At 38.2% G+C, this 14355-nt stretch overlaps 1 protein-coding gene across 1 annotated transcript in view; it reads right to left on the bottom strand.

Annotated features, from left to right (window-relative positions):
* Positions 1 to 3567: 3567 nt before the first annotated feature.
* Positions 3568 to 14355, bottom strand: part of LOC121863626 (nuclear receptor-binding factor 2-like) — a 28724-nt gene continuing 17936 nt past the window's right edge. Inside the window, exons 4-5 of the mRNA XM_042362380.1 lie at positions 6418 to 6811; positions 3568 to 5387 (exon numbers count right to left, since the gene is read on the bottom strand). Of these exons, the coding sequence (XP_042218314.1) occupies positions 5190 to 5387; positions 6418 to 6811 (592 nt within the window). The 3' untranslated portion in view covers positions 3568 to 5189. The remainder of the gene's footprint in view (positions 5388 to 6417; positions 6812 to 14355) is intronic.

Below are 14355 nucleotides of genomic sequence, written 5' to 3'. Positions count from 1 at the left end.
GATTGTCAGGCCATGGATTTGTCTCGGCATAGCATTGGTCACACACATGCAGTACAAGTTTTCTCCTAATCCCAAGAAATGTGGCCAATAGTTGGTTGTGTGTCAAGTTTATCTTATTTTCACACAGTCTCTCACATTTACTTTTATTTCATATTGTGTGCCAGTGAAGACTCTGGGCTATGGGGGAACTGACTGAAAAATTCAGAAAACTGGAAGAATACAGAACAGTACAGGGATATACCAAGCGAGGACAACAAATACATAGTATATTCCCATGAAAAATAGAAATTGACAAACACGATGATTTTTTTTTTTTTTTAAAGTGCATGTCAATCTACTGGGAAACTTCTTCAAAGGCGACAAAACCTAATCAAGAGACCTTGCATGTATCTAGATCTGCTAATACTGTACTCCCTCCCCAACACCTCCTTTCAACTCTGCTGCATATAAAGATACAAATCCAACATTTGGTAATGAATGGTTATCTGGGCTACATAAAAAAATTTATTCCATACTGAATAATCATATACTGTACCAATCAAGAATAAAGAAAGTTTGGATATAACTATTTATTACTGACCTTAAACAAATAGTAGCCTTTCCTGGGGTGGTATTTCTTTCCTGTGATTTGTATCCATTTTCTTGACATCACTTTCAATGAGCAACAAACCTTTTTTGAACTGAGCAATGCTTAATCTAAAATACTGTCTGAATTTGTCATAATCACATGAAATTTCATTTATTAAATGATAGAACTCACCAAATTATTTTCTTTTCATATTTGTTTCAGGCATCCTCTTTTTCTAATTAAATCCTAAAGTGAGGACAGTAGTAATATGTCCTCATCATCTGATTAACCATCACACCACTGGCCACCTTGACTGATAAAATATAAGAAAAATGGCGTAGGTTTTGGTGTGAGATGACCTTTATAAAACCAACACCCACTACTGGTATCCTCCCACAAAGATTTCAGAAATCTAGAGCTTGAACATGACAGTGTCCACACAGCACAGTGAATGACAATCTACTTTACTTTGTTGTGACCAGACTCAAAGAGTTCATGGGTTGTGAAAACAGTTTAACTCGTTCCTTATTACATGGTTGACCTGGCAAGTGCATGTTAAACAGAATTATCAGAATATGCATTAAGCGAGGAAGTTAAATGTTAAGTAATATGATGGACGAAGAAAGACTCAAAATAGATAATATGTCATACTAATGGAAGATCGATACTTGTTAATGATTTTTTCATATATTTCCAGATATGAATATGGAAACATACATATAAAAAATATCTGGCTACATGCATTTGTTTATCTAAGGCAAGTTTGATTACAAATATATTTAAAAATTATCATAACATCACCTATGATTTCAGGGGTCATATTAAAGTTGGCATGATGATGTTTTTATAACTTTAGTATATGTGTGTGCAGTGATTTTTGCAACATATCTATGAGCCTAAAAATTATTGTGATACTGTACTTGTCAATTCCTCAACTAAAATATATCCATAACTAAATTCTCCCATTCCAGTGAAACATGGCGAGTCATCCATTATGAAGGTGTGTCAGTACTGTACATCGTCCACTGTACAAATTCACCGAAGTTCCGTTTGTGAATCATGTAAAAAGTTATATGTTTTGAAATTTCCTGAGCAAATTCAGTTCCAAAAGTGTCAGTTTAAAATAGTTAACAGTGGGCTAAAAACTTTGCAGAACTACAGGTACTGTTTTATAATATACTGTACTAAATGATGGCTGTATTGGTAGAAAAAATTACTTTAGTATTTTTTTACTGTAATCAGTAGAGAGCAATGCTTAACAAGCATAAATAAATAGAAAAATAAATGAATATTAATAGTGCACAAACTTTATAAATTTGTAAATGAAATATGTTCATCGTAGAGCTCTACAAACTTGCTTTGTAATGGTGATGTAAGTGCAGTACTAAATGTTATACAGCAATCATTTTCAAAAATATTTGTGAAAAAAAAAATATATATATACAGTAGTACCCCGCTTAACGCGGTCAATTGAACCCACAGGGTACCGCGTTAAGTGAAAACCGCGTTAAGTGAACAACAGAACATATGGGATTAATTCCAATAGAGACTGGCCCGACCCCCAAACTCCACTTTTTGACGACACACAACTATGTTGTAGTAAAAATTTTATCTTAACTTTATGATGGTATGCACACACAATTAATAATTAAGAGAAATATCAATAATATTAGGTTTTTTAACACTTGCATTAGTAGAAAAGATGGCTGGGCACATGGGGATGGGGGGTTGGTTCCGAGGCAGAGGGCAGATTATTGGCCCTCACCTGTATCACTTGTATCAATTGTATCACTATCCACCACAGAGGCTTGCAGGGCCTCTTTGTCAAACCCCTCAAAGGCCATATAAGTCCATATCCTCACTATAATTATCACTATCACTGACTTGGGCTGGCTGTGGTGGGTGAAGAACTCGGTAATGTTTTGATGACTGGGCGACCTTGTGCGCATCGTGCCCGCGCCGCTTCCCGCGTATATGATGAAAAATTCCGCGTTAAGTGAAAGTTCAGCTCTGGCGAGGGACCGCGTATATGATAAAACGCGTTAAGTGAAACCGCGTTAGGCGGGGTAATACTGTATATATAATAAAAAAAGCATCATAAATCACAATTGTTTGTAAACATAAGAGGGCAGCGGCTCACTGTTAGTGCTGCACCCAAGACTTACTTTGGTTACTGGAGGGCGGCTGGGCGATCCCACCCCCAGACCTCCAGAATGGTAAGATGTTTGAAGAAAATGTGTGATTATCTCACACATGACAGGTTTTCTCCAGGTACTCCAGTTTCCTCCTGTTCTAACACTGGACAAGGAAGGCCATAACAAGGAACAGACCAACCACCGGAATAGCCAGTAAGCTGATAAGTGGTGAAAATGATAAATTAAATTAAATTTAAAATATTTCTCCTCCAAACAGCTCAATGCTGGTACAGTAAAACCTCGATTAACCGACCACATATGGGGGGAAGGGGCCGACAGATAATCAAAAAGGTCGGTTAATAGTACATAAAGTCTACAGAAATAAAACATACATTTTCAAAGTACCTTTCCCTAACCTACCTCATTTAAGTCCCTCTATTCATTTTTGTTCATTTGCCATTCATATTTCAATAGAATTTGCTTTAAAACATTAACCACTTTAGTAAATAAATATGAACCAGCACAGAAACCGTGAATAAAAAATGGAAAAGTCGAAGAATATGTCATCACAAAAATTGTGACCAAGTCCCAGGTTGCTGATCTGACTTTCTGCCTCATTTACACACAACTGCAGGGTCTCAATTGTTTCTCTTACTATTGACAACACAACATACATACAGGTACATTGTTTCTAACTCTTGATTTTTTCATTTTTGCATTTCTTTATGGTTCTTTATTACTATTATTATTAGCATTATCATTATTAATATTATTACATTATCGCCCCCCAGGCCCCGATGTGGGTCAGTGACCTGTGCCCGGGTGGGCTAATCCCCGCATTTTTTGGGGGAGGGGGGTTGTTCGAGATTGACGGTTAATCCGAAAGTCGGTTAATCGAGGATCGGTTAATCGAGGTTTTACTGTATTCTTAAAACACTTTTTCCATTGTGTATATTTGATATTACTTTACCATTAACTCTTACTCCTTCAGTGTCACTTATAACTTCCCTCGTGAAGAATTCTGAATATATATTATATAATGTTGGAGATATAACACGGCCTTTTCTTACTCCCTTCCTGACTTTGAACCAATTACTGTAGTAAGTTTATTATTTACTAACACTGCAACCTCCTGTTGCCAGTAAAGATGTTTTAGAACTCAAATATCACCTACATCAATGCCAATTTTTTCTAAGACCTCAATAAGTTTAATGTGTTTGTTAATAAACCATTAAATATTATAATTATTATTATTTTTACACACACACACACACACATACATACACACACACACACAGGTTCAAAACACAACACTGTACCAACTTTAATCCCCTCAACACTTTCTTTACTACAAACTAAAGTGGTGGTAGAAACACACACTTCTGGTCTGAGGTAAAGAAGGGATTAACCCTTTAACACCAATTTATGGCTTCAAGTTCGTTATTGCTTGTCTATTAATATAATAAATTTTAGTAAATTTTTTGCAAATATCATCTGAAAAAAATATTAAAATACACACAGGATGATATGTACTGCTAATAACTATAAAACAGACTTGCCCATACAATCTGCCTGCAGTGAGATTTTGTTTATACTTGTACATGGATAGAACAATACAATTTTCCAGATTGTGTATGAATATTATAATAAAATTTCTTATAAAACCACGACTCTTTCATTATAGTGTACTGCTTTGGCATTTTAAATCATGTAACGTCACATATGACAGTCATCTCGTACGGCTTCTCTCATCTTTAAGTTATTTCAAGCCATGAATATGATCCTGCTGATGTTTCCTGCATCTAAATATAATAATCAACAATTATATATCTAATCGTTGTTTATATGAGGCACTCAAAAAAATTTTCTTCTTTACTCAGTCATGTAAATGTCATCACCGTCCCTTTAATTGTAAACCCTTATACGTACAGTACAACTCAGTAACCTTGAACCTACAGCCAGGCTCATGAGAGCCATCACTACAGCTGGTACTTGTCTTATTAACTTTCTAATGGTTATTTCAGCTTTCCTATCCTTTTCAGCACCTTTTTTTACATTTTAGAAAGGAAGAAAAATAATATATAGAAAAGGAAAGATTGTAAAACCCATCCAATTCCCTTGAGTTCACTTGGTAATTCAATTTATAAGTTCTTTATAGATAATTCAATTAAGATCCAAATTCTGACGTCTTCTTATATTTTCAAAGGCTTTATTATAAACTATATTTGATTCACCCCAAAACTGTGCTGTTCTTGTAACCAAATAAAAAAAACCTCATATTGCAGCATGAAATAATTCTCAACCTTCAAATAACAACAGCATACGTGAATTTATGTAAACATTTCTAGTAGTATTGTACCTACGCTTAAATTTAAAAGAATTCACATGATCTCAAGCAATTTCCTTGTGAAATTAACACGACTTCAGACCTAATGGAAAATGTAGCATTGCCCATTCTCATATAAAAAATTGAGCAAAATTTATTACTAAGAATCCTTTTCATAATTTTCCATGAAATCAAGAGGAGGCATTTCAAGGGGTGCAAGGTCAGGAACACTAGGAGGGTCTGGTGAGAGCTCACTGAGTGGAGAAAACACAAAAGGTGAGCAGCTGGAGTCTGCCATCGCTCTCATCCGCCGCCGCTCACTCTCGTACTGCTCACACTTGGTTTGTAACTCACGAATCTGTAGAAAAAACTCCAATGTCACTAAATATCATTATCCAGCACGTAATAACAAGTCTTTACAACAGAGCCAAACTAATAGGTACCAACACTTCCTTAGGAGAACTTTGAGAAACCTCTGGACTGCAACATCATTACAGAAGAGGATATCAGAGAACAGGTCGTGAAGATCAAGGTTAATAACTCCCCAGGTCCTAATAAGCTCCATATTAGATTACTGACATGAGTACATGCTGCTAATAACAGATATCACTCAGTAACAGTAAACCATAAGAGAAGTGGAAACCTACAAAGGCAACTACTATAAAAAATAAAATGAAACAGGAAAATGGCCGGTAACTCTAGACGTGTGACTGTGAATATAACAGACAGCACTTACACAATTATGGAATCCATTGGAAGAAATTGGAGAAATCTACTGAACTATAACTACTGAAAGTGCTGTACAAATGGAGAGAAATACTTGACAAAGGGACATTAAATATGATTTACAAGGATTTTATTTTTGCTTTTGATATGATTTTGCACTGGGCTGGCTTGGTAATTTTAAGACTTATTCTTCTGTAATTTCTGTTTATAATCTGATCACCTTTCCCATTATGTAAGAAAACTATACATGTTTTCTGTCATTCTTTTGGTACTCTTAACTCCCTTGTCAAGGTCTGAAGTTACTAAGAGCTGTTAGAAGTTATATTACATCAGCAAAAAATTATAAGGCTTAATTTAAAACCAACATATACAAAGGTTTATAAAGATATACAATGTCAAAGGTGTTAGGGCAAGACTTTCCTTGTTGTTACACTCTACAGTATACTGTACAGTAGCTAAAACAACTACTGTACAGTAGCTAAAACAACTATCTCTGCAGGTGGGGGTCGATATGCATCGAAATTTTACGTGTGACTAGTGACAGCCCTCATATACCAAAATTTATCGTCCATGGTCTCGTATTGTTTCCCACAAAGTATGCACAGATAGTTGTTTTAGCTACTGTACATACAAACCTCCACCAACAATAAAGGTGTACCTACTTGGCTCTTTAACAGGACATTTTCCTTTTCCATGTATGATAGTTCTGTCATAAGCTGAGTTATAAGGTCAGCCTGATGATCACGTAATGTGCGAAGTTCTTCAACAATTATCATCACGTCCTTCTCTTTTTTTACCCCTATAAGAGTACCCTCAGTCTTTGTTGTTTGGTCCTGTATCTCTTTCTCAGTGGGTGAAGTACTTCTTCCTCCTCCGCTGGCAGTTTTTACTGTTACCTCTTGTGTTTCTTTTAATGTTTCCTTCATATCACCTGCAATCTCCGCTTTCTTTTCTTGTATGGTCTTCTTACTTTTACTTTCCTCCGCATCTGTTTCTTCTGTAGACGTCTCTTCTGGTATCAGCAGACTAAGCAATGAATCAAATTTCTCTGTGTTCCTGAAACATAAACATAATGGGAGTGAACTAAAATTGCACGCCAAAAACTAGCAAAAAATGTGTACAATGTATTCAGTCTAAAAACAACAGAAGAGTGGAATTGGGAAAATAAAACCTGAAATTAGAAAGCATGAGAAAACAAAACAAAACTGGGTTTGGGGACTACAACGGCCAAAACTTATACAGTCGGCCCTTAACATACGCGGGTTTAGCATACACGGATTTGCAAATACGCGGATTGCCCCGCCGGAGGAATATTCTGAACATTGAAGTAATTGAAGAACATTCAAATCGCGCGCCATTCAACTTGCGCGCGGCACCGAACACGGGACACCGCCCGCTCCAGCAACCTCACACACGCACACGCATAGCTCTCTCTCACTCAGTCAGTCTCGCTGTAACCACGCTTGTGTTGACATCAGCATTGTAGTTGCAAAAATATTACATTTCAGTGAATGTATTATATCAAGCACAGTATGAATAGAATATCACTAATATAACAGTATTTTAACCGAAAACTATTAAAAAAACGAGTAACATTTCTTGAACATCGGAAGGTTAGGTAAAGTCTTTTGTTTTCATGTAGTTTATCTTAATTTACATTGAAATACATTACGTTTCAGCAAAACTACTATTTATTTCTGAGAATATGGAAATGTAATATTTCTGCTGAAATGACGTATGTATTACAGTGGAAAATGACGAAAACAATGACTTTCGCTTTCTTTCGTTCAAAAGATGTTACCGTAATCGCTTTTCGAATGGTTTTCAGTTAAAAAACTGTTTATTACAATAATATTCTATCCTAATTCACTTGTGATGCAACATTTTTTTTAACTGAAAACCATTCGAAAAGCGATTACGGTAACATCTTTTGAACGAAAGAAAGCGAAATTCATTGTTTTCGTCATGATTTTATCCCACTTTCCACTGTAATACGTACGTCATTTCAGCAAAAATATTACATTTCTGTGAATTTAGTTCTATATCAAGCACAGTATGAATAGAATATCATTGTAATATACTGTAACAGTATTTTAACCGAAAACTATTAAAAAACGAGTAACATCTCTTGAACATCGAAAGGTTAGGTAAAGTCTTTTGTTTTCGTCATGTATTTTATCCTATTTTGCATTGAAATACAGTGAACCCTCACTTTACGCGGTTAATTCAACCCACGGCGACCCGCGTAAAGTGAGAAACTCGTAAAGTGAACAACATAACATATGGGATTAATTGAAACAGAGACCGGGCCGACCCCCAAACTCCACTTTTTCCCGACACAATACGTACGTTTTACTAAAAATAACATCTTAACTTTATGATGGTATTCACCCACACATAATATAGAAGGGAACAGTCAATAAACTGAAGGTTAGGTTAGAAAAAACAAGGTTGGGGTTAACACTTACGTTAGTAGAAGAGATGGGTCGGCGTACGGGAATGGAGGCTGGTTCCGAGGCAGAGGGCAGGCTACTGGCCCTCAGGTGAGTCACCATCACTGTCATCCACACTTGTCAGGGCCTCCCTGACAAATCCCTCAAAGTCATCATCACTGTCTCTACCTCTGTCACTATCACTGGCTTGGGCTGGCTGTGGTGGGTTGCGGGCGAAGAACTCTGTTATGCTTTGCTGACGGCTGGTGTTTATGTTGTCGTGATAAACCTTGATGTAGGGCTCCATAGTCTGCAACAGCTGGGTAGTGAAGATTTCATACCTGTTTGCGTCAGGGTCGTCGGAAAGGAGGAGCTTGGCTTTCTCGATACACTCGATGGCACCCCTAACATTACTATGGGATAAGCGGCGTTCTTCTTGGGATGACGCACCACCTGCCTCTTCACTGACGTCATCATCATCTACCATGTCGTCGGTAGTCACATCAGGATCCCTTATCACCTCCAGGATGTCATCGTTGGTGGTCTCGGAGAAGCCTGCAGCTGTAACACTCTGCGCAGCTTCTCTGGCAAGGTCCACTGCTACTGCAACAGTCTGAACCTCACCAGTCACAGATTGACTCTGCCTAACGCCCGGAATGCCTTGCAACACGTCTCCATGCGTGACGAACAGTTGCCTCCACCAAGAAGTCCACAGCTTTCTTGACGTTGAATATTCTCCAGAATTGTTTTAAAAGTACTTCTTGCTCTGCCAACTGTTGATCCTCGTCGTCTTCGCTCTTGCTATCGGTGTTGGTGTCACTCAGGTTACGCAACTCTTCCCTGGTGTTGGTGTAGTCGTTCAGGAGCTTGAATTTTTTAGTAGAGAATGCAGCTTTTACATTACAGATTAACTCTTGGTCCATGGGCTGTAATATAGACGTAGTGTTGGGAGGAAGGAAGACCACTTTTACGTTGGGGTGACGATCTAACAGTAGGGGCGAGTGTCCTGGTGCGTTGTCCAGCAGCAACAAAATCTTGAATGGCACATTCTGTTGCTCACAGAATTTCTTCACATCGGGAACGAAACAGTCATCAAACCAGGAGAGGGACAGTGTAGAGAACATCCACGCCTTACGTGCGGTCAGCCAGTGGACATTTAGCTTGGTCATGTCCATGCTCTTGTAGGCGTGCGGCTTGCGTGCTGTGTGGATCACCGATAACTTGAGCTTACAGGTACCGGAGGCATTGGTGGTAAACAGGACGGTGATGCGCTCCTTCTGCATCTTCTGGCCCCGAATATTGCTGGCATTCTTCACAACGAAGGTCTTGGAAGGTAGCTTTTTCCAAAAAAGACCAGATTCGTCCGTGTTAAACTCCTGGTCGTCGGTGTACTGTCCTTCCTCCATAATCTCACGTAAAAACGGAGGAAATTCCCTAGCCGCAACACAGTCAGCACTAGCTTCTTCACCACCAATGTTGATATTGGTGATTTTGTTCCTCTTCTTAAACCTCTGTAACCACCCAGAGGAAGCATTAAAGGGTTTGGGCTCTGTAATTCCTATCTTTCGTGACACTGCAGCATACAGTTCACGTGCGTACTCCTTAACTGAGCGCGTGTCCACCGCCATGTTCCGTCGCGCCTGACGCACCAAGTAGCTCACAAGTAATTTTTCCGTCTTGAGAAGCACCTGGTTGTGGAAATGCTTGATCATAGAAGCACCTGTAGACTTTGTGATGTTCATGTGCTCCTTTATCTTGGCTGCATCCTTCTTAATTGTCCTGAGCGTAGACTCGTTAACACCATGCTGGTGCGCGAGATCAACCTGTCTTGTTCCTTTCTCCAACTCTTGTATGATCTTATACTTAATTTCGTAGCTTTAGGAACTTCGTGTCTTCTTTGGCTTAGGGCGGCTGGGTCCAGGTAAGGAAAGGTTTCTCTCTGGGGGCGGTGGTCCGGCGGAAGCCATTTTACAGAACAATGGAATCACGTATACACGGTGTGGCCTGGAGGGATGAAACTGCCGCGGCTAGGTCAAGCGTCGTCTTTCCTCCCTCCCTCCCTCCCTCCCGCAGGCGGACACGTCATATTACTTTAAACCAATCACAGCTAGCAGCGGAGGGTGGTAAGGATGCATGGCCCAATTACAGTCCGATACGTCATATGACGTCACTGATAACGCAACAAAGACACACACTGCGCAACCTACTCGCGCCGCTTACACAACATGACGGATGGCGGGAGAGGGCGGGAGGGATGGCGGGAGGTTTGGATCCAAAAATGGCGTGGCTCGCCAGCCGCTCTCCGCGTAAAGGGGTACACGCACCGTGGAAAGTGAGCATTCCGGTTTCGGCAGGGTACCGCGTAAACGTGGAAACTCGTAATGTGGGACCGCGTAAAGCGAGGGTTGGCTGTACATCACGTTTCAGCAAAACTACTATTTATTTCTGAGAATATATTCAATCAGGCGCAGTTTAGGTAAAATATACATGTGATGTAACATTTTTTTAACTGAAAACGATTCGAAAAAAACGTACCCTCTAGCCCTGTTCAAAGAGAAGACTGGGAAGAGCTGTTTGGTGCTTAAGACGATGACAAGGAAAATGATTTTGATGGATTTTAATGAAAATATTCAGAAATATGGTATCGTAGTATTTATTCAAGTGAATTAGGATAGAATATTATTGTAATACAACAGTAGTGACGATGTGGAGGAGGCAGAGGGATAGAGCGGGATGAGTGGTGAGTCGGTGACTGGCGGGAACAGGGAAGAGTGGAGATGCCAGCCAGTACATTACGGGTGTACAGTATTATTTGTTTTTATAGCTCTTTTTGCATTTTAATATTAAATACTGTACATTATGTTTCAACAAAACTACCATTTATTTCTGAAAATATGGAAATGTAATAATTTTGCTGAAATGACGTACGTATTACAGTGGAAAGTGGGATAAAATTATGACGAAAACAATGACTTTCGCTTTCTTTCGTTGTCCAAAAGATGTTACTGTAATCGCTTTTCGAATGGTTTTCAGTTGTGGGATTATAAGGCTAATGATAGGATAGAATATTATTGTAATACAGTACGAGTACAACAGTTTTTTAACTGAAAACCATTCGAAAAGTGATTACGGTAAAATCTTTTGGACAACGAAAGAAAGCGAAAGTCATTGTTTTCGTCATAATTTTATCCCACTTTCCACTGTAATATGTATGTCATTTCAGCCAAAACATTACATTTCCATATTTATTTCTGAGAATATATTCATTCAGTCACAGTTAAGGTAAAATATACTTGTGATGTAATATTTTAATGAAAATACGGTATCGTAGTTTTCTTTTGTTTCAAATTTAATTTACAGATTGATGTTTCGAATGTAATGAACAAAAATTTATGTACAGTATCTATAAATAAACTTAAAAAAATGAATACAGTCAGCCCTTAACATACACGGGGGTTACGTAACAGAGATACCCGTGGATGTTAAAAATCCGTGTATATGTGCTGCCCTCCCCCCTCCCAAAAAAAAACCTGGTCCCCCCATGTCCTTATTTACCGTATATACCTGTGTGTAGTTCAAGTTTTTAAGACCAAATTATTTGGCAAAAAATTGGGGGTCGACCTCTAAACGGGTAATAGTTTCGTTAGGTTGAAAAATATTTACCAGTAACTACCAGTAAACAATGGAAACGACGCACCACCAGCTGTGAGTGTCGGTACAGTTGCTAGGGCAGATCTCTTGCGTCATCATAGCAAGCCCAAGTAGCCAAATGCATGGTATGGTATGCACAGGACGATGTAAAACATAAAGTATTCATTTTTTAAAGTTTATTTATAGATACTGTACATAAATTTTTGTTCATTACATTTGAAACATCAATCTTTGTTAATTAAATTTGAAACAAAAGAAAACTACGATACCGTATTTCTAAATACCTGGTATTTTCATTAAAATATTATATCACAAGTATATTTTACCGTAACTGTGACTGAATGAATATAGGTATTCTCAGAAATAAATATGGAAATATAATATTTTTGCTGGAATGACGTATATATTACAGTGGAAAGACGAAAACAATGACTTTCGCTTTCTTTCGTTATTCAAAAGATTTTACCGTAATCGCTTTTCGAATGATTTTCAGTTAAAAAACTGTTGTACTCGTACTGTCTTACAATAATATTCTATCCTATCATTAGCCTTATAATCCAACAACTGAAAACCATTCGAAAAGCGATTACAGTAACATCTTTTGAACGAAAGAAAGAGAAAGTCATTGCTTTCGTCACAATTTTATCCCACTTTCCACTGTAATATGTACATCATTTCAGCAAAAATATTACATTTCCATGTTCTCAAAAATAAATGGTAGTTTTGTTGAAACGTAATGTACAATATTTAATATTAAAATGCAAAAATAGCTATAAAAACAATTAATACACCCGTAATGTACTGGCTGGCATCTCCACTCGTTCCTGCTCCCACGTCCAAGGTCACCACTCCTCCCAACTCGCTCCCTCTGCTCCCTCCTCTACCTCCTCCACCTCCTCTGCCTCCTCCACCCCCTCTGCCTCCTAACCGTCACTACTGCCGACAACGAACACAAATGTTTTGTGAATAACTGCACCTCCACTTCCTATGTACAGTACTGAACTGAACTGTACTGTGCTGTGCATTTTTACAAACAATAAACATGGCAAGAAAAGCTATTAAAAAAGAGATAAAAACTTCACTTTACTGTACAGTACATATCCTCGGCGACAGGACGGGGGTCATCGGGCTCATCGTCACTCAATTCCATAACGGGTGGTGAAGTGGGGGCGACTGTGGATTCAGCTGCTTCCTCACTGCCGCCAGTGATTGATGGTGTTAAATCTCTCCTTCGGTGATCGAAGAACATGGTGATGGGGAGTTGTCGTCTCTTTCTTTCATTTCCATGATGTTTTTGTATGGAGCGAAAACGTCATCCATCCCTCGCATGAATTTCAGGGCACGCACCATGGAGGGGTCCATACTATAGGCCAGGTTTTTCAGTGCCTCAATATTCCTGGTCATCTTCCCCAACTTCTCCAACGTTATTTCTTGGTGCTCTTCCTCATCCTCTTTCCCTTTCGCTTCCTCTTCCTTGCCTGAGTCTACTAACTCCTGTAGATCCTCCTCGGTCAGCTCAGTGTCGTGCGCTTCAATTAGCTCCCTAATCTCGTCCTCTGCCATATCCCGGAAGCCTTCAGCAGCCACTTTCCTTGACAGTGCCAGGGTCTTTCTGAATATTTTCATTAAAATCCATCAAAATCATTTTCCTTGTCATCGTCTTAAGCACCAAACAGCTCCTCCCAGTCTTCTCCTTGAACAGGGCTAGAGGGTACGTGTTTTTCAAATCGTTTTCAATTAAAAAAATGTTACAGCACATGTATATTTTACCTAAACTGTGCCTGAATGAATATATTCTCAGAGATAAATAGTAGTTTTGCTGAAACGTGATGTATTTCAATGTAAAATAGGATAAAATACATGACGAAAACAAAAGACTTTACCTAACCTTCCAATGTTCAAGAGATGTTACTCGTTTTTTTAATAGTTTTCGGTTAAAATACTGTTATATTACAATGATATTATATTCATACTGTGCTTGATATACTACATTCACGGAAATGTAATATTTTTGCTGAAATGACGTACGTATTACAGTGGAAAGTGACGAAAACAATGACGTTCACTTTCTTTCGTTCAAAAGATGTTACCGTAATCGCTTTTCGAATGGTTTTCAGTTAAAAAAAATGTTGCATCACAAGTGAATTAGGATAGAATATTATTGTAATAAACATTTTTTTAACTGAAAACCATTCGAAAAGCGATTACGGTAACATGTTTTGAATGAAAGAAAGCGAAAGTCACTGCTTTCGTCATTTTCCACTGTAATACGTACGTCATTTCAGCAGAAATATTACATTTCCATATTCTCAGAAATAAATAGTAGTTTTGCTGAAACATAATGTATTTCAATGTAAATTAGGATAAACTACATGAAAACAAAAGGCTTTACCTAACCTTCCGATGTTCAAGATATGTTACTCGTTTTTTTTAGTAGTTTTCGGTTAAAATACTCTTATATAAGTGATATTCTATTCATACTGTGCTTGATATAATACATTCATGGAAATGTAATAT

The sequence above is a fragment of the Homarus americanus genome, unplaced genomic scaffold (assembly GCF_018991925.1).
Source record: "Homarus americanus isolate GMGI-L3 unplaced genomic scaffold, GMGI_Hamer_2.0 scaffold41366, whole genome shotgun sequence".
Classification (NCBI taxonomy): Eukaryota; Metazoa; Arthropoda; class Malacostraca; order Decapoda; family Nephropidae; genus Homarus; species Homarus americanus.
This window is presented reverse-complemented; position numbering and strand designations above follow the sequence as displayed.